General features: G+C 36.6%; 1 protein-coding gene across 1 annotated transcript in view; it reads right to left on the bottom strand.

The window, feature by feature from the left end:
* Window positions 1-27,302, bottom strand: part of USP6NL (USP6 N-terminal like) — a 169,671-nt gene that overhangs the window by 136,295 nt on the left and 6,074 nt on the right. The window contains exon 2 of the mRNA XM_041767216.1: window positions 14,007-14,093. Within this exon, the coding sequence (XP_041623150.1) occupies window positions 14,007-14,010 (4 nt within the window). The 5' untranslated portion in view covers window positions 14,011-14,093. The remainder of the gene's footprint in view (window positions 1-14,006; window positions 14,094-27,302) is intronic.

The following is a 27,302-nucleotide window of genomic DNA, read 5'->3' as shown; positions in this document are numbered from 1 at the left end:
AAGATATTTGCACACCTATGTTCACAGGAGCATTGCTGACAAGAGCCAAAAGGCAGAAGTGAACCAACTTGCCCATTGCCAAACTGTGGTGATCCAAACAATGAAATAGCTATTCAGTTTTCTAAAGGAAGGAAATTCTGGCACCTGCTACAATATGGGTAAACTATGAGGACATTGCTGCTAAGTGACATGAGCCAGTCACAAAAAAGACAAATACTTAGGATCCCATTTACATGAGGTATGGAGAGTCATCAAATTCATGAAGACAGAAGGTGAGACAAATGGTGGGCGCCAGGTGCTGGAGGAAGGGAAATGGGAAGCTGCTTAATGAGTATGCTGTGTCAGTCTTTCAAGATAAAGAGTTCTGGAAACTGGCTGCACAGCAGCGTAAACAGACCTAATGCTACTGAATTGTACACTTACAAATGGTTAAGACGGTGAATTTTATGTTCTATGTATTTTACCACAATTTAGACAAAAAAGTTATCCTGTCTAAAAATCAAATATATGCAACTAAAAGCAACTTTTAATGCCATGTTGAGCCTACTAAACTAGTCATGGTGAAATGTATCCCTGTATACCAATTACCAGAGTAACTAAATTAGTACAGTCTTTTAAGAAAGATGGGAGACATATACAAAAACATTTCAATACTATAAATCTAGCCTAAGGAATTCACTCTAGGTGGTTTTATTAAAGTAAAGGAGCTAATTCACCAGTGACATTCATTCTGCAAACATTTTTAAAAATTGAAAAATCCTAAATAACCAAACAAGAGGGAAATAGTTATATAAGTTACTATGCATCATTACCTTTAGGAATTTGAAAATTTTGAATTTTAGTTATGAAAAACAATTACAGAAATATGATAACTGTCTAAATACGACTCAGTGTTAGAAATCCAAATATAAAATTGCACATACATTATGAATCCAATTATATAAAAATATACAGTATCTGGTATGCCTGGGTGGCTCAGTCAGTTGAGCATGTGACTCTTAATTTCAGCTCAGGTCATGATTTCGGGGTCATGAGATGGAGCCCCAACCACATCAGGCTCTGCTCAGCAGGGCGTCAACTTGAAGATTCTTTCTCTCTGCCCCTCTTCCCACTCTCTCTCTCTCAAATAAACAAAAAATCTTAAATACACACACACACACACACACACACACACACACACACACACACGTATCCGGACAAGACCACAGGGTCACATGCAAAAAAACAAATGGCTGCTTTAATGTAATGGAGTTACGATGACTTTTTCTCCCCATCTCCAAAATGTATTTCGGTGTTATGATTATACTTTAAAAACAACAGGAAAAAAAAAAAACCAACAGGAAAAGGAGACTGTAAAGAAGAAGAAAACAGATTAGTTTTAGTGACATTAGGTGAAATAAAATAGAAAATGGAGGCTACAACATGGTGTTTTATCTAAACTAAAATTACAAACTTAATCTCCTCCCACCACTTACTTATACCAGTGCTAAATTTCCTTCATTTCTTAATTTCAACCTCTCAACTCCAGGTCTTCATATGTTGTTCCCTCCATTAAGAACCTTCTCCCAGGGTGCCTGGGTGGCTCAGTGGGTTAAGCTCTGACTCCTGATTTTCGCTCAGGTCATGATCTCATAGATCCTAAGACTGAGCTCCAGATCGAGCCCCACATGGGCCTCTGTGCTCAGTGGGGAGTCTGCTTGAAAGAGTCTCTCCCTCTGTCCCATCCTCCACCCCTACAAGCACATGCGGTCTCTCTCAAAGAAATCTTAAACAAAAAACCTCTCCTTCCTCCTCTTCACTTAGCCAGACATCAGCTGGAATATGATTTCCTAGCAGTGGTCTTCCTGCACTCCCTACGGATAGGTTCCCTTGCTCCTGCAGACTCCTACATTCCCCTTTTTGTATTAATAATACCATGCTACTTGTGCAGTAGCTGTCTTCCCAACCAGTTCTGTGCTCTAAGAAGCTACTGGCTGTCGGTCTTGTTCTTGTCTATCTCGCCAAAGATCAACCCAGCAGCAGAATACTTAGAGGCACTCATTAGTATCTGTTAATACTAAAAGACATAATTATTATGTATTCAAAAATAATATATTTCCTTCCTTAAAATTTGTTTTAAAATCAGATTCAAACACCATAACTCTTAAAATATTTTAAGAAATCAATTTACAGCATCATTGTGTTTCAAAGTTGTCAAGAAAGATTTAAATCTTTTATACCTTGCAATATTCCAAATTAATTTTCTAGCTTTCACTACATCTTGCAATTATTAAACTTTTAAGACTCATGACTATAGATGGTAAGTATCTGGACATTTCACATTAAAATCTAATATAACCCATAAATCTCTAAAACCTAATGAGAAGCAGTCCTGATGCATTCATTTATTCTATTTTTAGGCAGGAAACTTTATTAGGACAAAGACAAAGAGGCACTAGATTATAAGAAAAGCTAACAGTGAAGCAATTTCAAGTGATACATAAAGAGCTACAGCTGTTTATTGCTACTAAACAAATTCAATTGTGCTATATCTAATACCTTCAAAATATTTGTTCAACAGCATCTTGAGATTCTGTCAACATAATTCAAAATAGGAATTGTGCAGAAAGAAATTTCTCTTGACAAAAGCTGAATGTTGTCTCCTTCCCAGGTCATCTCATATTCTAGAAAATCTCTCTGCCATTTTTCTCAAGCCTTTGTGATAAAAGCAAAACCAAGCAGTAAAGCAGAGCAATAAATTCCTTTCTTATGCAAGAGATGTGAATCCTATTTCGATTAAGGGAGAAATGGGAAATTTTTCCATTAAAGAACTAAATGGAAAAAAGTGGAAAGATCACCACGCAGTCTTCCTTTCTCTTCTAGACAAGCCTCCGGAAGGAATGGTGCAAGCTGTCACGCATGTTCATGCAGACCCCATTCATGACAGGAACCCACAGCCAACCCTCATGTGAGGGCTACTCTACAGAACAACTGGGCTGCACCCTTCAAAATCACCAGTATGGTGAAAGATCAAGAACCCTGAGGGACTGTCCCAGGTTCACGGGGAGACAGGGAACTGACAGCCGGACAGGCCCTGCGCCAGGAGCAAATGGGCTCTGCAGGACATTGCTGGGAAACCCAACAACCCAAGCATAGAACATCAGATAAATGTAATTCACCTAGTTAGTAATTTTACTGTGGTTATGGAAGAGAATGTCCTTGTTCTTGAGAACTACACACTGAAGGACAAATGGGAAGAGGAGTGTGATATATGCAACCTACTCTCAAACAGTTCCAAAATAAATAAGTTAATATGTGGGGTTGTTTAAATATGTTTTCAGAAACAAAAACAAAAAATAAAAGGTTGATCCTATTTTAAAAATTAAGTTGCAAGGATTGGGAAGGGAGAGAATTTTACCTGCTGAGAAGAGATACTCACTAATCAAAGGAAGAAATAAGAAGGAAAACTTTGCGGATCTCAACACTATCATTTTCCACCAGAATGCAGCTCAGCACTGAGTTAGAATAGCACATCTCTTCATTTAGACCAGAACTTCGGATGGCTTACAATTTTTACATCACATTTTAGGAGAAAATACAATAATGACCGCCTCTGTAATACAAGTCAAACATTTTAAAGTAGGTTGTTGTTGTTTTTAACTACAGCATTACTTCTGCTAAGTAATCATTTGAGATCCAAGTTCCTCTTAACAAAGTCAGTTTGGGTGTCTAGAAAGGTGAGTGAGGTGATTCTCCTGTCCTGGGCAAAGTTCCCTGTACATATCAGTACATACACCTATAAGTACATACAAGTACAAAGTTCCTGTAAAAGGTCTAAGTCTGATTTGGGCAAGAAAAAGAAAATCACACCCTACTGACTCCGTATGGGACAACCTGGAACAAGACCATGGCAAGATGCTAAGGAAACATCTTTCCTTAAGAGACTCTAGTAACAAGGAAGACTTCCCCTTAGTTAGCAGTAAAGAAACGCTCTTTTAAATAGCTTCTAGGTTACTTACACCACCAGAAACAGTATTTTTGATAATAGAACATGCCAATGAAATACATCTTAATCATCGTTTCTGCGTATGAATCAATCATATGGCATATAAAGTTTGTTGATACAGTTAAAACAACAAATTCAAGCTGGTTTGAAAATCAAACTCAATTCTGTGGTACCATAATTGTCATGAGTAAGCAAGTTTGCAATTTTCTTCCAACACTGGTAAAACCTGGCCTCTCCTTTCCTAATCTAGAACACTTCACACTTCATCTACATCTACACAGCACATAAAGAAAATAACAAAAAGCTATTGGCTAAAGAAAATACACAAGACCAGTTACTGTGAATTTATATAAAAACTTACAGTATGTGTACATGTGTACATGTCCACATTCTCAAATTTCTTTTAAGTTAGAATCAGTCAATATATTCTACCTCACTTTGCATTAGAATATAACAAAGTTAATCAGTGAAGACATTAAACACAGTACTTTACTGGAGATTGTCAAAACCCATGCTAACACATCCTGAAACTTCTATTTCTATCCCATTCTTTTAGAATCTGAAACAGGCAACTACATTTTTTTAAAAGTCATGGTGACCCTAAATGTTCTACAATGTAAAACAAATGTAGATGAGTGTACATTACTGTCTTACTGAAATCTGTCCAGTTCCACTGTTGAAAGTTTAACGCCCGAATACTCCAAATGTGTCAGTGGGAAAGAAAACTAGTTCGACTCCACAGTACCTAGGTAATGCCAGCAGAAGTCAGCTTCTGAATTCAGGACAAAAAAACAGCACTCGACAACCAATTGCCTGCACATGACCACTATCTTTGAACATGAAGTTAATAAACTAACCTATGACTCAGTCCTTGAATTAGGAGAGGGTGACTGGGGCACGGGAAGAATTGGGAAGATGTTTTCATTCTATTCTGACCCTTTCTAACCAACAGCTTTAAAGAGAGCCTAAAAAGAATTAACTTCCATGGTCACCTTGTCCATCTCCAAAAAAGAAAAAGAGAATATAGTATCAAAACACAATCTTAGAACAATTTTGAGAGAGAAACATAGAGGTTTCGAAATTTTTAACATCAATTTCACACTTCTGGGAAATGAGGAGACAGCTATATAATGACATCCATCATATAAATTGACAGGCTCAAATTCCCTTAATAGAAAATGTCTATTTGTGTTTAAGGCAAAAACTGGTAATATATAGCTGTCCAGACACTATAAAAAAACCAATGTTAATATATGTAGATTTAATAGCCAGGCCATTTAATAAATATCACTTATTTATGTTAATTACAGTTGAAGTAAGATAATTTGCCAAGTTTCTTCTGTATTGAATTCACCTATTTCTCAAAATTTTTAAATTCATACTTCAGCCTTTGTACTCAGGAGGGTTTTGCACCAGCATGAGCTCTTGTACTCTACAGATCTAATTTATATAGTGAGTCAAAAAGTAGAATAAATGATCTAACACAGCCTTTCTTTTCCTTTTTCCTCTCCTTTGAAGTGAGTTGAGTTCCCATTTAAGGTTTGTAACATAGCTATTTCCTAGTTGTAAAGTTATGCCTTCCTAAGTGCCACTGTTGTAAAGTGTTGTTTCCCTAGATCTTCCAAAGATCTCGTTTTACCTTTGTTGAAATTGTATAAACAACTGCACCAAAGGAAAAAAAAAAATCAGTTACTAAGTTGTGCTTTCCATTATATGCCTTTTGATAAATGAAGAATACCAGAAGTCATATATGTAATATTTTCATACAGAAATTCATTTTCAGAGAAGCTAATGTAAAAGAGATATGGAATATTTTAAACCAGTGTATCAGTTCTAATTACATGGATTCAAGTATAAACTATAAATCAAACTATCTTCTGAAATTATGAAAGAGATAACAAGATGACTATTTAAGACTATTAATTTGAAATATACATTCCCCTCCATCACTCCTTGCCTAGAGGAGAAGCACAATGAACAGAGAACATGTGCCTACATTCGGAACAAAGGTACCTCCGAAAGCAACCAGGACACAAATTCCACTGAGGAGCAACATACATAGGCCCCAAAGCCCTGAAAACTACACGTGTAAGTTTTCTTAATTTAGCTTAATAGAGATATTTCTCGTTTCATTCAATAGCTGTGTTCCTATAAGGCAAAATTGGAAATGAAAAGTTTCTCAGTGATATATAATCATGAATTTTAGAGCTAGAAGGTTTCCAGACAATGTAGTCTGGTCCCCACATTTAAAACAAGGAAATGAGTAGGGGTGCAGTAGGAGGGGGTAGTGGGTAGTGGGGTGGCATTAAAGAGGTCAAGTCATTGGCCATACATAACACGGCTAGTTTTTTTTTTGTTTTGCTTTTTGTTCTGTTTTTTTGTTTGTTTTTAACATGGCTAGTTAATAGCAAAGCCAACCCAGGTCTCTGAGACTCTTAAAGACTGCCACTGGAAAACTTACTCTGTCAAAATGGCATTTTAAAGAATTTCCCTTAAGAAGGGAGTATCTTAAAACTATTATAAAGAGACGCTGGTTTGTTATACTAAAGAATTTTAATTAACGTTCATTTATATACCAAGTCAATCTACATAATGCAATATACTGTGGGTCTAAAATAAAAATGTTAATGTTATGCCTACAAAACCTATGTAAACAATGTCATTTTTAAATGGTAATAGCGTAACAACAGTAGGTAAATGTTTTGAAATTTTAAGATTTAACTAGGAAAAGTAATTTAGAAACCTTACTAAGATTATATTGTAATAGTACAGTAAGCAACATTTATGCTACAAATTTAAATGATTTAGTAAAGGGAAACTATATTTTCACAGAAAATATTTTACCTACAAATCAATTTTGTTTAGGTATATATAGATATAGATATGTGTATGTGTGACAAAGAGGGAAAACAAGAAAGAAATCAAATGGACAAAATGTAAACAACTGGTAAATTGGAAAGGCATACGAAGAATTTGGGTTCTGTTTTTACAACTTATCCTGTTACAAGTTTGAAAAACTATCAAAACAAGAGGATACAAAATACTGCAAATCATCTCCTAACAAAAACTCAATTCTATACTTATTTTTGAATACCATAATTGACTATACTGCATAAGAAATACATTAAATTCATATTAAATTTCCCATAGCATCAAACTAAGAATTACTCACTTTTCTGCAGCAAATGGTCAAAAAGATGACAAATTAGCTAAAAGTAAAGTATATTCCATTTCCAATGGTCAGTATTAATACAATAAACTAAGAAATCACCTTAAACTAAGAAATTGATCTAATAAATTATCTGAGAAGCAATTTTTGCTGGCATTCTTCATCACCCATCACCTACCTTACCTACAGTGTACTGCTGCCATGGTTCTGATAGCTTATACCCACAGTGTTTCTCAACAGGGACTACTGTATACTGTACCTGGCCCCTGCCCACTGCCAGTAGGTCTCCCCAGTAATTATGACAACCAAAAAGTCTCCAGACATTTCCAAATTCTTCCTTCTTCCAATTAATATTCTGATTATACGGTTGACCCTTGAACAAGGCAGGAGTTAAGGGCACCAGACCCTGACATAGTTGAAAATCTGCCTATCACTTCTGACTCCCTAAAAACTTTACTAATAGTGTACTCTTGAGTAGAAGCCTTACAGATAAAGAGTTGATTAACATATATCTTGCCATTTGTACTGTATGCTGTATTTCTACAATAAAGTAAGATAGATAAATGAAAATGTTACTTTGGAAATCATGAGGAAAATACATTTAGAGTACTACACTGCATTTTTTCTAAGTATAGTTGACACACAATATTACATTAGTTTCAAGTATACAATAGAGATCAGACAACTCTGTGACTCTATACAGCACGTTATGCTCACCACAAGGTACCTACCATCTGTCATCATATAGTACTATATTGTATTTATCAAAAAATTCCATATTATAAGTGGATTCACACTGTCAGAACCCATGTTGTTCAAGGCTCAAGGGTATATTCATTTTAAGAATAGTTACTATTAAAACTTTATCTTCCAAAATCCAAACTTATCAAACATAAATGAGCCTAAATAAACAAATAGATACTTATACTTTACAAAGGGATTTCTTTCAAGATTCCATTAAATGCATGATTCCTCAGTATTCAAAATACAATTCAATGGAAGTTTTTTCTTTAACCTCTACCCAACTTCTAAGGTACACAGCTATCCCATAAAACAAGATATATATATCTACATAATTATCCTAGAAAGAAATTTAGCCAAAACTTAGGGAAAGCCTTATATTATTTGTTGCATGATTTTTCTATTTAATAAGACTCAGAAGAATTCTTATGCCACCATTGAGCGGCTTAGTAATCTACTCATTTATAACATTAACTGTTTTAACAGGGGCAGCCCCGGTGGCGCAGCAGTTTAGTGCTGCCTGCAGCCCAGGGTGCAATCCTGGAGACCCAGGATGGAGTCCCATGTCGGGCTCCCTGCATGGAGCCTGCTCCTCCCTCTGCCTGTGTCTCTGCCTCCCTCCCTCTCTCTCTGTGTGTCTCTCATGAATAAATAAATAAAATCTTAAAAAAAAAAAAAAATTTTACCAAACATTAAATTGTTTTCATTTCAGCATGAACTTTTAGTCTACTGCTCCACAGAATGAAGATATTTGCTCCTACTCTATTAGAAAGCCATAAATATATTACATCCCAAAATATTCACTGCCATTACTCTTTCCTCAGTTAAATGAGAAATGTTTCATATCCAGAAGTGACCTCAAAAAACTCACTCCTTTATTTAGGACAAAGGGCAGGATTAAGCATACTAATGCAAGAGATTCACTCCTGGATTGTCAAATCAGAAGAAAATTAACACAGAAATCCTCTCTTAGAAAATATGTCATATAATTAGTTACAGGGCGAAAGTTTCCTGAAGAAAGTGAAATAAAATATAAGATAAAATTTAAAAATAGAGTATATAAGCTTTATTTTTTCAAGTTAAAAGATGGGAAAATAAAATTAAGTAGTACCCTAAACAATCATTTTGGGGGTTTGGTCATTTTTTTAGTTTGTTTTTGTTTAACACATTCCCCCCAAAAAAATCATCTAGAAATTGTTTAGCAATGCTTTTTACAAGAACTATGCCTGTTGTGACAATCTCCATTAAAGATCTAAAGAACCATTTCAAATTACAGCCAAAGTTTAAACATAACAACTTTCATACATGTATTTCATCTTTGGCACCATTTGATAAAACAAAATTTTGAAAAAAAAATCTTGGTAAATGTTTATCATATGCAAAAACAAAACCATTTAAGTGCTGAAAATCAAAAGGCTTTTTGTGGATTGTAATAACGTCAACAATCCACAATGAAGCACACAACTCACAGCAGCATCATATAATACATTTTCCACAAGATAAATATCTAGCCTCAAAATTGAACAGAATAAAGATCTAGAATAAAAACTGAAAATTATCCTAAAACATTTTACCAATTCTCTAAGTTTTATGGCTGGAGTACCCCAATCGGTGTGCCAGAACATGCAAAGGAACAGACCCCCCTCCACTTTCAGGACAGTTGGGCACAAGTAGCAGCCTGGTCTAAGGTGTCAGAGCCAGTTGCCTCCAAGCCCCAAACAGCTCCTCAGTTTACCCCAAATGCTGTATAACTTCCACCACATCCTACGTGGCTCATGACATGGGAAGGGTTAAGAAATGCTTCAGAGATAAACACATCCAGACATAACAAGTATCAACCTTTCTTTTAATTTTCTAAAGAAATACTGGAAAAAAAAAAAAAAACTTTAGTTACCCATCATTCTCACCCAATCTAGGTTTGGAAATTCTATCTAGACTTTAATGACATATCTTCCCTTTTTTTTTTTTTCTTAAAGATTTTATTTATTCATGAGAGACATAGAGAAAGAGACAGAGACACAGGCAGAGGGAGAAGCAGGCTCCCTGCAGAGAGCCCGATGTGGGGCTCAATCCCCAGACCCATGATCCAGGATCATGCCCTGAGCTAACGGCAGATGCTCAGCCATTGAGCCACCCAGGTGCCCCTCTTCCAATTTTTTAACCTGTACCATGATTCTTCACTATTTTTTTCAAAAACAGAAACTCTGGTATACTCAGTTCCTATCTTTTTGAAAACGTACAACCCCCTAGTAACTGGATCATAACATAGACACTGTAACATTTCCCTAACCTACGGTTGCAGTGATCTACTCAAAAATGACCTCTACCGATAGAGAAAAGCCAGCAAGTTGGCAAGAATAAGAAACATAACCCAGTCTATTTCAAAGGAAGCCTAAAATGGGCTGAAAACAAAAACTCAATTCTATACTTATATTTGAATACCATAAGAAACATAACCTATACTGCATAATCATAATCACTAAAATGACCTACCTACATCCCCAAACATGTTAAATACCGCTTAATCAGAAATCTCACAGGAACACCAAGTGTGAGCCAACCTAAAGCCACCAGGTCTGGGGGCTGTGGGCCCCAAAGTAGGAAAAGCCAAGAAAAAAGCTAGAAGGCGGCAAATACTGCCTATAACCTGTCTTTTTCACTTATATTTAACAAAAATGCCTATATGTCAGAGTACTTTTTCATTAATGAAATCTTCAGTTGGTCCCCTAATGGAAATCCTTTTCTTTTAAAGTTTTTTTTTATTTTATTTATTTATTCATGAGAGACAGAGAGAAAGGCAGAGACATAGGCAGGGGGAGAAGAAGACTCCCTGCAGGGAGCCCAATGTGGACCAATCCCAGTACCCCAGGATCACAATCATCTGAGCCAAAGGCAGAAGCTCAACCACTGAGCCACCCATGTGCCCCAGCAAAGAGAAATCCTTTAACAGCTCCTTAAGCCCTATGGGATGACCTGCAAACCTCCTGGGCCATCACACCCTAGAACCTAACGGCACCTCCATGGCTTTGTCTCGCCCCATCTCTATGTTCCCAAATGCTCAAATACATGTGCCTTAGTAGCCTTCTCACTCTGCTCCACTTCCTCAGAACACTCTTATGCCACACTACACACACACACACACACACCCCTCTTAATCTCCTTTCACATAGGATCAGCTTAAATTTCACCTCAAAATAATAATCTGTGGAATAGCTACCACATTCTAAAGGATGTTACTTAGGAACACCCAAATCCATGCATTATTTATTGAACACCTATTAAGAGCTCAGGAAAAGTGTTTAGCACAAGTAATAAAAATCTTTGCCCTCTAAGATCTTAAAGATTTCCTGAAGGAAAGAATGAAGAGCCATGTGATTTTAATGTGAGGCAAGCAGAGTGCTACAGGGAAGAAGCTAACAGAGCTCACCCAGCAAGGAAAGTGGTACAAGGATGACAAAGAGGATCACTAGGAACTAGGGAACTAAGCAGAAACTGTCAAGAGTTGTTTTTTTTTTTTTTTAATCTTCACTGTGAAATAAGTCGTTTGGCCTTTATGGTAATAAACCTCCAAAGAAGGCATGTACATTCTTTGTGGCTCCCTTGTCTTCATAACAAACAGAGAAATAACAGATAAAATATAAAAACAAATCACTAAAATGACCTACCTACATCCCCAAACATGTTAAATACCGCTTAATCAGAAATCTCACAGGAACACCAAGTGTGAGCCAACCTAAAGCCACCAGGTCTGGGGGCTGTGGGCCCCAAAGTAGGAAAAGGCAGCAGGAAGTAAGTCCCACAGGGTAACTGCACACCAAAGAGTTCTGTGTGACGCAGGGTCATTAGCCAGGCTCCTTGCTTAGAACCGGGGGGCAGGGGTGGCACTAGTCCTGGATTAGGAAACTAGACTGAAAAAGGCTTTTGCTAACCGTGCTGGAGCTACCACCGAGGAGGCTGTTGACCTAAGGCCAGCTGACTGTGACAGAATCTGTGATATCACCAACATCACCGTGGGGCTGGTGCTCCAATCCACTAGCACAAGACCCGATTCTGATCTGGGAACTCCAAAGGCAGGCAGAGACAACGGCACATCTACCAGACCAGCAGGGAAAATCACAAAGACACAGACGTAAGAGAGAGAGAAAAAGTTTTCGTCAGAATGAGCCTGCAAAACTGCAGAACACCGCGTAAACACCAACAATATCAACTACCACAATATAAATTCACTAAGACAAAATTAAAATGCTAATAATGTGACCTGAAAAAGACTTCAAAATAAGCACATTAAAGATCCACAAAGAGATAAAAGAATAAGTTTTTAAAATATTTAAAAACAAGCAGAAACAAGAAAAAAAACTATTGAATATAAAAAAAAACAACTAAAAATCTTACAAGTGCAATACAGCCATTATAATTCACAAATCACAAGCTGTATGTGGTTCAGGTGATTTATTATTAGTCGCCTAACAAGCTATCCCACGCCTCTGCCTTTGGCCACACAGGGCTCTAGATTTTTCGGGGCAGCAGTACACAGGACACTGTTATACACTAAGATTCAAAACTGAAAGACACAGGGTACCTGTCCTTAAACAACTGTAACCGTTTTGCTAAGAGAACACTAAGATTACAAAGTAAAACAAAATGTAAATTTTCCAAAATGTAATAGGCGTTTTTAAGTTAAAATGCCTGGCATTTCTTAGTTTTCATAAATTCCTATTACCATCTTTACTAGAGCCGGCACTTTTAGACAAACATTCTAACAAAATTTCATAAGAATGAATCTGAAATATCAAAAGCCGCTTCTTCTTTAATCAGTATTTGAACTCGGCTAGCAACTATCCTGGTTTATTCAAAATACACCACTGAAAAAGTAGCCCACTGAGAAGTCTTGAAAATCAAAACACGCTTCTTACAATATCACCCTTAGTGAAAAGCACTCAAAGACTTCACATCAACAACAGCTTTGTTTTCATTTATCAACTGCCTTATTATTTCAGTCGATGATAAGAATAACTACCCATATTAAGATAATCATTATGAATTACATGTGAAAAATTTTAAACTCTCTAACATTATATTTCAGTAGGAAACGCTCACTCTATTCCAAAGTTCCCCTAATCAAAAACTCTGTACTTTTTAAAAAGTACATCAAAACTGTCATATGATCACAGGTTAAAACTCTTAATTCTTTCCTCACTCTCTAAAAGTGAACAGTTAGTACAAAATAGTAAAATCTAGCTATCCTATTCACAGGAAGAAGTGGATTGGAATGGCAGAAAATATTACATATAGTAATAATTCATATACACAATCACACAATCCCCTTACAACTGAGATGATGCCATGTCAAATTTGTAAGTCTTACAAGATAGACTTGGTTCTCATTCCACCAAAGACATTAACAAAGAGACTTTTTTTTTTTTTTGCTTAAATGTAATATTAACCTATGTTATCTAATGATTGAACTTCACAAAATTAAACCCCTGCTAATTATGGTCAATTTAAATTTTCCCTCTTCATATTTCTTTTTTTTTTAAGATTTTATTCATTTATTCATGAGAGACACAGAGAGAGAGAGAGAGAGGCAGAAACACAGGCAGAGGGAGAAGCAGGCTCCATGCAGGGAGCCCGACGCGGGACTCGATCCCGGGTCTCCAGGATCAGGCCCTGGGCCAAAGGCAGCGCTAAACCGCTGAGCCACCAGGGCTGCCCCCTTTTCATAATTCTTTTTTTCTCCCACTCACCCCCCTCTGGCAACCACTAGTTTATCCTCTATATTTATGAGTCTATTTCCCTCTTCATATTTCTAACAAGTCACCTTCCAATAACTAGTCAACAGAATATTCTGGGTAACAAAAGAACATAACTAAATCAGCCAAGAAACTAATGACACAAATTTTTTCTCAGCACATCTAACTTCTCAGAATAAATCAAACATCAGAAAGTATCTATATCTCCTTGTTTCAGTAGAGACAGGTGTACAATTGGGCTGAACCAGATTATCCAATCTCTGATGAAGTGACATAATTCCAGTTTGTCCAATAACAAACTCTAAGTACTCTGCAAATGCTCCTGAGGCCCCTGAAACGAAACAAAGACGGAGACACTTACTCATGACTGGAAATGTCTCTGTAGGCTGTCCCAATCAGAGAGTAAACCAAAATCTGCTTCCCAAGGCTTCTCAGAAGAATACATGTCCTGGTCAGAAAACAAAGAGAAAAAAATCATCTTTTCTAAAGGTCAGCATTTTAAATAAAATTTTCTAAAAGGAAATGAAAATAATTTGGTTTCCACAATTTCCTATTTGCAGAAGAACGCTCTAGTGTAATCTAAATATAAAAAATTACCAATCTTTAAAACATTCTTATCTTCCCTTGTCTGTAAGAAGTCATCTCAAAAGCAAATAATATGTATGAAGTAATTATCACACAGAAACTTATTAACAGGTGACCTCGGTCTTCACTTACTAAAATCTTATTCCCTCTCTCTATCCCAAATAAGTACTAGAAAGGAAACACTCCATCTAAGGTAGATACAGCACATCACACATGCTAAATTTATTTTGATTACATATAAATATTTCATATACACTATCAAAGATCACCAATGTTATTGCTATAAACTTCCTCTAATAATGGACATTTTCCTCATTATAAATACAGTTTCATTGTTCTAAAAAATTGGAGGGATGCCTGGGTGGCTCAGGTGGTTAAGAGTCTGCCTTCAGCTCAGGGCGTGATCCTGGAGATCGGGGATCAAGTCCCACATCAGGCTCCCTGCATGGAGCCTGCTTCTCCCTCTGCCCGTGTCTCTGCCTCTCTCTCTCTCCCTCTCTCTCTCTGTGTGTGTGTGTCTCTCATGAATGAATGAATGAATGAATGAATGAATGAATGAATGAATAAATGAATAAATAACCTTTAAAATAAATTGGAAACAGTGACAAGATAGAAAAAAAATTCTCTCTCCACACAGAGCCACCACATCTACCCAATTATGTGGGGCACGTTTCCTTTCCGGGAATTTTTTGTAAGCATTTTTAAAATACACTTTATAAGTACTACAAAAAAATGTTTTATTGGGTCCTTTTCACTTGAGTATAACACAAAGCATCACCATGTATTAGTATAAATATGAACTAAATCTTCCTTACTTAATATATGCAAGAAAATAAGGCATAAGATAATACTGTTATATTTAAACATATGCATGAATCCACAGTGCTTCCCCAAATCTAATACATAAAATTCCACAGGTAACTTTAGATTTGATACAAAATTTACACTGTGCTTCCTCACATACAGCTTTCTTCACTAACTGGAGAACTACTTTTTGCAATTATAAAAACTGACAATTACTTTATTTTTTATATCAATTAAGAAAACAGCATAATACTAAGGAATTCTGATTCTGAAATAGATTAAAGTTAGGGTAACATTTTTTGAAGAAATAATGCTTGTCCCATCTATATACGTTACTCATGTCATGTAATATACATGAAAATACAAATTTACAAAATGAAAATCTGTATGCACAGCATGATTCATAGACTGTAATTACCAATGGCATATAATCATAGTGCTGCCACGTAATCACCTGACCCACATCCCACACGCTTTCTTCTTTATCTATGCAGTAAATACTATGATTTTCATTTCTCGATAACCCAATTATCCCAAAGGAAATGAGAAGTTGTATGGAAATCTAAAACAACCTATAATCTACATGTTAATTTTAGAATACACGATGCAAGTTTCTCCCTATAAATACACTTTCTTGATGATGCTTCACTGAGTCTATCAGACCTGTCTTCCCTGCCAGGGAACTATGAGGTCAAGATGCTGACCCCTGGAGCATGCTGAATGATAAGGACATGGGAAGGCAAACCCACATCACAGATACACAAAGTAGTTCACAGATGATCCAGGAGTTTACTTACTCTTGTAGAGTCCAGTCTCTTTGGCCTAGAGACTTTTTGTTCATGTTTATATCTAAGATTTTTATTTTAAATTTAAAATTCCTAAATGGCAACATCAAAGCACTCTGTACTAAGTAGTATGCCCCTCCTACCCATAGACATAAAATACTGAAGAAATATGTATCCGATGACTGAAGTTCCTAAGATATCAAGAATTTTCTTAGCACTATAAATAGTAACCTCAAAAATGCCAGGATAATAAAACTATAAATAGTGGAGTTCTAACCTTATCATCTAAAGTGATAAAAAAAATACTTTAGAAATATGCAACAATGCATGTATTGGAATTACTGTAAAATGTCATGGAGTAGCTCTCAGAAACATACTTTGAAATTACTTATAACTGAAGTCACTGGTTCAAGATTCCTTACCCTAACCACAGCTCTAAAATGTATATCTTCCTATCTACTCTCAAAGTATGAACTCTTTAAGCAACAAGGTGGTTCAGAAGCACCTAAGGTAAAATTTGCACATTCTCTCTCTCCTTCTCTAAGTGATCTCTCCTCCCACTGGACATACAAAAAAGAGGAAATAAATTATCTAACTTTGTTTTTCACACTATCCAAGAGGGAAAAAAGTAATTTGTCTTAATTCCCAGTTTCTCATAAAAAGTATACTGGAGAATTTCCATAAAATCTGGGCTTTGTACACTACCCTCAGCATGAGAATTTATACTAGAGCTAACCTAATACAGGTTCTTTCAAGTGACTCCTCTAACTTTTGATATACTTGAATAGTGAGCCAGCCTAAGGATAATCCATCCTGACAGGGAATTCAGGGTCTACTTGAAAGTCAAGCAGACTCCCCCAAGTCCTTTTCTTTATTGCAGGCACTACTCGGCCTAAAAATAATTTCTGACACTTTTAGAGAATTAAAACTTCTCAAAGGATCTGAAAGGATTTCTGGTTTTTATAACACCAGATAATCTATTCTAGAACTAGCTCAGCAGTCCCAATTTTGATTATTTTAAAGCTCAAATTTAACAGAATTAGAAACCGCAACACACAGTATCACATTCTATTGTTTCTAATAACATTCTTTCAGGAGACTAAATTAACAGTAACTTATTTTATTGTTTACTAACTTCTCCTACTGAAAGAATCACACAAGAATGCCAATCCCCACTACAAGCCTATGGGATCTCCGTCCTTTTACTCTCATCACAAATCGTAATTTAAGAAAATCAAATTTAATCTTGAGAACAATTATGCTAGGTGAAATAAGCCAGTCATATATAAGACAAACATCCTATGATTCCACTTATATGACGTACCTAGAAAAGTCAAATTCAGGAACAGAAAGTAGAATGGTGAGCGCCAGAAGCTGAGGGTGGAGTAATGGAGAGTCAGTGTTTAATGGTGACAGTGTCAGTTTGGGAAGATGAGAACAGTTCTAGAGACAGATGATAATGGTTGTACATCAAAGTAAATGTACTTACTGCTACTGAACTGGATACTTTAAAAAGGTTAAAATGTTAAATCTTATGTATATTTTACCACAATACAAAAATATAAATAAAAAAAAGAACCAAATGTACCTATAGCTCCAAAAGAGCAAGCAAATCCTAAAGTAACAAATTCATTACAAAGAATCTAGGTGTTTGTTATTAATAAACATCAAAACCAACCACATAGTTTTAAAATATTTGGCTCTACAGGAAAAAGAAGTGGCTACCTGATAAATAGCTAGGACTCACTATTTAGGTTTTTTAAATCCCCTCAATTAAACAACACAGGCCCTATTAAAACCAGAAGTGAAACAAACACTTTCAGCATTTAATGAACATCAAAGTCCCTTCCTACCCCTTCACCACCACCATTCCCTATGATCTCTCACATTCATTTGGCTTTTTCTGTCCATCTGTAAAATAATTCTCTCTAAATATACACACCTTTTCATTCAAGTGTTCTTGGGTAGGTAAAATACTTACACCAAGAAGGTGAAGATGAAAAAAAAAAAAAGAAGGTGAAGATGATGTGTAAGACTTTAAAAATTTTAGCCACGGCTCCATTTTTATCTTTCAGCATCCTTAAATTTTTTGTAGAAAAAGGAGGATGGCAAAGAAAGTACTTAAGTTATTTTTCCTCATAATTTTTAGCTTCATGGTCAGTTTCCATTTAAAGAATTTCCACGGTTCTGCTGTGAACTTTCCAATTTTTATCATTCAAGATAAGTACTTCCCCAACTAAAAGTACAGCTGTCAGGTATCTGTTTCTGAGATTCTCGTGTCCAAATGGATTGTGAACCCTCTTGCTACATGACATCAAACATATTTGATAAAGGACAAGAATTATCCTTTCAGATGCATAGCAAAGCTCACAAGCAATAAAGAGAAATCCTTAGAAACCATAAAAAATGAACAAAAGCTCAGAGAGAGAGAGTGATCAGTGGGCAAAGAATCCAGCAATGGGCTAAAAGGCATCTCACAATCTCCCATGACCAAGCTGCACTGTCCAATACTGTGGCCACTAGCCAGCCATATGTAGCTTTTTAATTTAAATTAAATAAGACCACGTACAATTTAAAATTCCATTCCTCTGTCATACTACAGACATTTCTAAAGTGGCTATTGGTTACTGTGTTAGCAGAGATGTGCAACATCTCCATTATCATAGAAAATTCTATGAGACAAAGCTGAAGGGCTTTCAGTGTTACGAGTTATACATGGGACAAAGTCAAAGCTTCACACTATACAACAAGGGAAGTCAGACTACAGTTAAGCACATAGAGCCTGGCCCCTGAAGCACTACACCTTCAATAAAAAGATAAGCTATGGAAAAAAAAAAAAAATCTGCCCCAAAGAAGAATGAAGGAAAATTCTCTCCAGAGTCTAGATTTATCAGTGTTGGGGGAAGGAGAAGGGAGTTTTCATAGAAATCATCCTGAACCAAAACCAACCTTCACACAGGTTTCAAGGTCAAATCCATACATTTATATGTTATAAAACTCTCAAGCCTAGAAATCAAGTCACCCTAGTGTGACAGTGTCCTCAACTGCGAATTCCCTCCAGGAGAAAGTACTCTTAAGCCAGGTCTCACATCCATTTCCACAGACACGGTTACAATAAAAATTAGCTCGGGGATCCCTGGGTGGCGCAGCGGTTTGGCGCCTGCCTTTGGCCCAGGGCGCGATCCTGGAGGACCGGGATCGAATCCCACGTCGGGCTCCCGGTGCATGGAGCCTGCTTCTCCCTCTGCCTGTGTCTCTGCCTCTCTCTCTCTCTCTCTCTCTCCATCATGAATAAATAAATAAAATCTTAAAAAAAAAAAAAACAATAAAAATTAGCTCAAACTTCAAAAACTATGCATAAGCAAGATTCAACAGAAATAAGTAAACTAATCACAAAGACGTTACAAAGGAAAGAACAGTAATGTTTCAAAATACAATAGGAAATGGAAAATATGAGCAAAACAGAAGGCAACAGATTTGGAAAAGAATCAGGTGAAAAATAGGATAACTAAAATTAAACCTCAATAGACAAGTTCAGCAAAGCAGCAAATTCTAAAGAAAGAATTAATGAGCCAGATGATACATCTGATAACTTTTTTTTAAGTTTTTTTTTTTTTGTAATCTCTACATCTAATGTGGGGCTCGAACCCACAACATGGAGATCAAGAGTCACATGCCCTCCCAACTGAGCCAGCCAGGTGTCCCTGGAACCATATGACAGGATCTGAAGTTTTCCAGAATGCACAAAGAAAGATAAAAACTATATAAAAGACGATTAAGAGGGATCCCTGGGTGGCGCAGCGGTTTAGCGCCTGCCTTTGGCCCAGGGCGCGATCCTGGAGACCCGGGATCGAATCCCACATGGGGCTCCGGTGCATGGAGCCTGCTTCTCCCTCTGCCTGTGTCTCTGCCTCTCTCTCTCTCTCTGTGACTATCATAAATAAATAAATAAAGATTAAAAAAGAAAAAGAAAAAAAATAAAATAAAAGACGATTAAGAGACACAAAAACTTATTAAAACATCTAATATGTTTATCTAATTGGCGTTTTAAAAAGAAAACATTAAGAATGAGGGAGAGACAATCTGCAGAGAAAAGAGCTATTCCTGATTTGATGAAAGATACTAATGTACAGACTCAAGTTCAGCAAATTCCAAAAAGTATAAATAAAATGGAAACTGACACCTAGAGATACCATAGTGAAACTGTGAAACATCAAAGACAAAGAGTTCTTAAAAGCAACTAAAAATAAAAATAAAAGCAGGTCACTTACAAAGCAGCAATTAGACTTCACACTTGATTTATCAACTGCAACAACAGAGGTCAGAAAACACTAGAATAATACCTTCCAAGTTCTAAGAGGGAGAAACTGGTAACTATATAACTATATGCTCAACTCAGCTAAACTATCTTTTCAAGAAAAATGACAAAATAATGAAAATTACAAACTGAGGGAATATACAGTTAACAGATCCTCACTCAGGAAGCTTCCATGGGCAGGCCCGGGTGGCTCAGCAGTTTAGCGCTGCCTTCAGCCCAGGGTGTGATCCTGGGGACCCGGGATCAAGTCCCACGTCAGGCTCCCTACATGGCGCCTGCTTCTCCCTCTGCCTGTGTCTCTGCCTCTCTGTGTGTCTCTCATGAATAAATAAATAAAGCCTTTTAAAAAAAAAAGGAAGCTTCCAAAACTGTAGTCACAAAGTAGGAAAATGATGCCAAAGAGAAGGTCTGAAATACAGGAAAGAATGGTGAGGAAAAAAAAAAACTGAGTAAATGCAAACAAATATTAGAGTATGATTTCTAAATCAGGAAACGGGGGGGGGGGGGGAAGGAGAGCTAAAGTACTGGCACCTAGCACATAACTGAGCCCAACCCACAGCTTATGGACAAACCCACCCAAACCCATCAGACACTGCCAAACTCATGGGCTAGAAATAAATATGACATCATTTTACACCACTAAAATTTTGCAGTGGTTTGTTACATGGCATTATTACTGCAAGAGATGGCTAATACAGAGAATAAGAACATTAACTTTATTTTTTTAAAATATTTTATTTATTTATTCCTGAGAGACAGAGGGAGAGAGAGAGAGAGGCAGAGACACAGGCAGAGGGAGTAGCAGGCTCCACGGAGTGAGCCCGACATGGGACTCGATCCTGGGTCTCCAGGATCAGGCCCTGGGCTAAAGGCAGCACTAAACCACTGAGCCACCAGGGCTGCCCAGAACATTAACTTTTAATGGGAATTAAGTTTGTGAGTTTTAGTTTTACTAAAAAACTTCACTCACTAAATCTGTGAACATACACACATACTGAGATCATTTACAGAAATTTCCAAAATACATAAAATTAATAATAGGTTTTTTAGGGACACACACACATATAATGTAACTATACAGAAAAGTAAAAGAATGGTAGACCTTAAAGTTGAGGCTGCTGAATTCCTAGGGACAAGCAGTGGAATAGAGGAGAAGCAGGAAGATGTGATCCAAGGGAGTACTGATAATGTTCTATTGCTTAAATTGAAGGAGGCAATAGGATGGACACTATTACATTAGACCTTAGGCAACACACATCACACACAGCTTTTGGTATTAATGTAATATTTTATGATATTTTAATATGAAAAAGCAAAAATGTTCCAATAAAATCAGAAGTATAATAATTATAAATAAAAGTAACATGTGTACCCACCTATATAAAGGAGTTAAATGCACTTATAATCTTTAAGCTATAATTAAGAGGCAGAAAGAGTTGTAGTGACTCATTCATTCTTTAAAAGTAAAAGACAATATCAAGTGATAGGCAGCTCCACTACAAATTACGAGAGCTTTCCATGTGCAAAGACTGATGATTATACATTACCCACACTAAAAGCAGCAAAGAGTTGTTACTTGTTACTGTCTGAACTCAGCCTTCTGATCACTAAAGCTTCTCATCTCACTCTCCGAGTTGTACAATCCAAATTCATTTTCTAGTAGAAATTCCTAGATCTTGTTCTGCAACACTGCTATGTGTTGAACTGCCATCCCAAGAAAGAGCTTAAGAAAATTTCCTTCAGTGCAGCATTATTTGTAACAGAAAAAAATATATAAACAACTTAAATGTCCAATAATAAGGGATGGACTGAGGCACCTGGGTGGCGCAGTCGATTGTCTGCCTTCCACTCAGGTCATCATCCCAGGTGGAATTGAGCCCTGCATAAGTTCAGAAGGGAGTCTGCTTTTCCCTCTCCCTCTGCTGCTCCCCCTGCTTGTGCTTTCTCACAGTGTCTTTAAAAAATAATAGTAATAATAATGATGATGATGATGGATGGACTAAATGAACTGTTACTAACGTACATGTAATGGACTCTCATATATCCATTTTTAAATGTCTCAAGAAAATTTAATGACAGGGAGTGAATGAGTGTTCCACAATGTACTTTATGCAACTGTCCCACAGTCAGCAAAAATTGTCAGAAAAGATACCCCAATCAATTTAAATTTATTTCCCAAAGGGTTATAAACCAAACTTTAAATGACTAATGTTAGGTTTTTAAGTTTAAAACAGATAAACAATACACAAATTTACTTTGCATTCAATAAATATTTACTGAGCAGCTCTTATGAGCCAGGCAGTGTTTTAGGCTCTTGGAGACACAGCCAAGAACAAAGCAAAGATCCTCTCCCTGTGGAACTTATATCACAGTAATTCTCGTATCTTTTTTTTTTTTAATTCAGACTCATAATTCATTAGTTCAAATATATACATATGTCGAGGCACATTCCTAGGTAATATCTTCTCATTCAGATAAAAAACTTCAAGTTAATATTAAAGTCATTATTCATTGATGCAGAAAAGTCTCTCCACTGTACTTTCCCAATTCTTGGGCATTCTACAAAAAATGCTCTTTCTGCAATGTATATCCCCTGAAACACAATGTTAAATTTGAAAAGGTTTAAATATTTTCCCAGCTCAAGAGAAATAAGGCAGATTTTCTATCATTGCTAGAATGAAAGGAGGTTTGTTTATCCTGTTCACTAAATCAACAACATACTTCCTGCTAATAGGATCAGAGAATGAGATGGGTAAAATGTGAAATCATTTGATTTCTTCGTTTTGTTTACACGTGTATGTTAACGAAGCATCAGATAAGAATGAGGTCTAATTTCCTCTTCTGCAGGTAGAATTTGAGTTAGGTTTCCAGAAGGACTTATCAAATTCTAGTAGCCATACACCGGTAAACAGGTCAACCTCTAGGTATTTAGAAAAACAAATGTCCTTTCCCAAACTTCTTAGTTACAGAGCCTTTCAAAGGCAGCTCATAATTTGTTCACATGTTGTATTTGCCTAATGCACTTGATACATACTATCATAACTGCACATAATGCCTGAGCTCTACAGATAAAAGCTAAAATGAAGGATACAATATATCTGATTTTCAGAGGCCTAGGATCATTTAAAAAGTCAGCTAACAATTCCAGACTATCTCTAGTTAGATTCTAAACACAAGAATCCATCCATCCATTCAATAAATACTTATTCAGCTAGACAATATGCAAAACCATACCAAGGGGGTTGAGATTAAAAAAAAAAAAAATCAAGATAAATCTGCCATCTTGCCACTAACAAAATATATCCAGGACAAAAAGTACTATAAGGGAAATGGGAGTGAAGAGCTTCAGCTTATGCAAAGACCCTGTACTGAATGAAAATGTGTAAATTTATGGGCCATAAAATGTAAATACATAGCGTTGAAGAGAGGAAAATTCATGTAGTCCATAAAATTGGAATTCAGTAGATTGTGAGCCTTGCAAGAAAATCACTCACCATACAAGTCCTAGAAGCAAGAGGTACAGCTCTCCCATTAACCAGCTCTAGGACTTTAGATCAAGTCATTTCATTGCTCTGAGATTCTGTTTCTTCATCTGTAAAATGAGAGTTAAAATTTCTAAGCTACCTACCACTCATGATTGTCAAGGGATTATGCATGAAAAAATGCTTTACTAAACTAAATATCTCATATATACTAGTACTGGTTCAGCTTTTTGTTGGGTCTTATTTTTAAATAAATAAGTTAAAATGATATTTTTTAAGATTGCATTTATTTGGGAGAGTGTGCACAGACTAGCAAACTGGGTGGTGGGGGAGGAATAGAGGGAAGAGACTCGAGCAGACTCCATGCTAAGCATGCAGCTTGACACAGGGCTTGATCTCACAACCCTGAGAGCACAACCCCAGCCAAAATTAAGAGTGGGACGCTTAACCACCTAAGCCACTCAGGCACCCCAAGTTGAAAAGACTTTTAAGTTCTCTTTTTAGCACTGTAAGATTTACAACCTAAAAACTAATCTTAACTCAATGAGTAACTAAGAGATTTCTAACTTCCTAAGCATTATTATTAGTAGCATCAATCAATAAATTACCACAGAAAATGAGGTATGAGCTAAAACAAACTGTTCTAAAATATTGGTTAAAAAAGAAAGGGGGATGAGACTCAAAGGACACGTGGAAGAAAGTTAAAATGACTATTAATAGTGAAGGAATCAAAAGTAACCCTGAGTCTGAGGGGAGAACGGAGATGACATTCTTCTGGCAATCCTTCACGACGGCAAACTATCAACTTTATAGGAAAAAGTTATTTCAATTGAAAAAGATTTCCCAAGCAAGTCTGGTGAATGAGCTTAGAATTCAAATTCATGATACAGCACTGATTCAAAAGCAAAATGTGCCAGAAATTGAGGGACAGGGCTCAGTATTTCCGAAAAGCGAGTTGTAAAAGGAAATTTCAGAAATCTGACTTCAGCAATTAATGCAGATGGTCTGCTAATGGTAACTCTATTTAGCACTCACTTTAATACATATTCTAAAATACTTCTTTAAAAATTACTACTACTACTACTGGCGATGGGTGGCTCAGTGGTTGAGTCTGCCTTTGGCTTGACGTCAGGGTCCTGGGGTCCTGGGATCGAGTCCCACATCAGACCCCCAATGGGGAGCCTGCTTCTCTCTGTGTGTGTGTCTCTCATGAATAAATAAATAAATCTTTAAAAAGAAATTACTACTACTGTTACTTCACAATCAGACTATTCTATCTCATCTCTATTTTCCAATAATTAAGCATCTGGCTGGGAAAGCAAAACACAGTTAGTTACACAAAAGATAAGACAAAGGACCTACATTTCCAACAAAGCTAGACCGCATATTACACACCAACCCTCTTGCTTGAAAGACAATTAAAAAGTTAGACAAATCTATATTTTTTTTAATTCTTAAAAATATCAGAGGATATAAACTGGTGCAACCGCTTTGAAAAACTGATAGTTAACTACTGAAGCTAAATTATATCTACCAACAGCGCCGTACCCAGGAATACTTCCAAAAGAAGGAAGTGCATATCCAACAAAATACACATGGAAGAATGTTTGTAGCAGATTTATTATAGTAGTCCAAAATTGGAAATGATGCAAATGCCATTAAAAGTAGAATGGATAACCAAACTGTGATAGATCTGTATATGAGGCTACTACTACAGCACACTGTATTTTCCAATAATGGTGCCTACAATATTTCTGGTCTCACAAGCTCTTCCAGAACCTCAACTCCCCCCATCAAGAGGTAGAGTCCATTTCCCCTCTCTTTAAACCTCGGCAGGCTCATAACTGCATCAAAGAGCAGAACACAATGGAAGGAAAATTGCATTAAGTTTCAAAGCCAAGTCATAAGAGGCAATCTAGTGTCTGTCTGGCCCATGGGCTCTCCACCTCACTCCACTCCCCACTGCCTGTGGGTGCAGGACACTAGCCCTTGGAACACTGCCACCGTACTATTAAGCACAGTTAGGCCACATTTAGGTGTTCCGTCATCAACCAGCAGACATGTGAGTAAACCTTCAAACACTTTTAGGCCCAGCCTTCAAACAGCCCTACTTGAAACCAAATGAAGCTAAGACAAGCATTGCACAAATTACAGTGTTGTGCAGAAAATATATGTTGTCACTGTTTAAGTCACTGAGTTGCTAGGCAATTTTTTAGGTGCTACAGTAACTACAAGTACAGTAACTACCAGAAACACTACTGCTACGTGCAACAACACAGCTGAATTTCACTGATACTATACAATGTTGAACAAAACAAGCCAGATCAGACACACGGGAGTAAAACATACTGTATGATACTATTTTGAAAAGAAAACTAAAAACTGCAAAACTGTTGACAGAAAACCAAGTAATTGCAACCTGCATCAGGAAAGGATATAGATGGGGAAGGGGTGTGACAAGGTCTTCTGAGGTGGCAAAAATGTTCTACATCTTGAACTGGATATGATTACATATTTAGTTACATTCATAAAAATTCTTCAGGTTATACATTTAAGATTGGTGCACATTATTATATGTATATTATACCTTAATGAAAACACAGGAAAGGGTAGTAATCAAAGAGCTAATAAGGAAATAAGGAACTACTAGGCACAGTAGTCCAAGAGGACAGAGAGGAGCACAGCACCCTGGGGTCTCTTGCCCCCTGGAAATGTTTGCCTAATCAAAAAACTGCATGTAGGCAGGCTAGGAAAGTAGGAAGACAAAATGTCAGAGTACAAAATCCACCAAAGGAGCCATCCCTTGCTTTAGAATAAGACCCCAAAAAGCTGAATCCTGGAAGAGAGAACACAGAAGGAAACTAAACCAGTCATTGCATAGATAGATTCAAAAAAACAAAAAAAAAAAAAAAAAAAAAAAAAACCCTCAGTTTGAATAAAGGTGGAAAATACAGGAGACAAGCAAAATAAACAGAGGAGTTCCTTGACACCATGGAACTAAAGCCCCAGAAAGAGGAAGCAAGAGAATGGGGAAGAAGCAATACTTGATGAAATGATGGCTGAGAACTATTCAAAACTGATGAAAGACATCCAGACACAGCATCAAAAGGTATATACCCCAAGCAAGAAAAGGCGGAAGATTATCTGAAATCCAAAGACCAAAAATCTCAAAAATAGCCTGAGAAAGAACAACTTACCAATAAAGAAATGATAAACTATAACTGACTGGCCAATAGAAACAAAGCCAAATGCTAGAGAATAATCTCTTCTCCAAAGGACTAGTATCTAATTATATGTATATATGTATCTATCCCTAGAATTCTATGCCTAGCAAAATGTATCTTTCCAGAATGCAGGTGAAATAAAAACATTCTCAAAAAGTTTGAAAATGTGTCAATAATATCTACTCTAAAGAAAATACTAAAGGATATTCTTCAGATGGAAGGAAAATTATTCCAGTTGTTAGGTCAGTAACACAAGAAGGAACAAAGGAAAAGAAAATGCACTAAGTCTAGTTGAATAATAACAGAAACAACAGAAATCTATCTTTGGAGTTTAAAACATTTATGCATTTTAAAACATGGTAACAATGAAGTAAGTTACAAAAAGAAGGAGTGCCTGGGTAGCTCAGTAAATTAAGCATCTGCCTTCAGCTCAGACCATGATCCTGGGGTCCTAGAATC

This window comes from Vulpes lagopus, chromosome 8 (assembly GCF_018345385.1).
Source record: "Vulpes lagopus strain Blue_001 chromosome 8, ASM1834538v1, whole genome shotgun sequence".
NCBI lineage: Eukaryota > Metazoa > Chordata > Mammalia > Carnivora > Canidae > Vulpes > Vulpes lagopus.
This window is presented reverse-complemented; position numbering and strand designations above follow the sequence as displayed.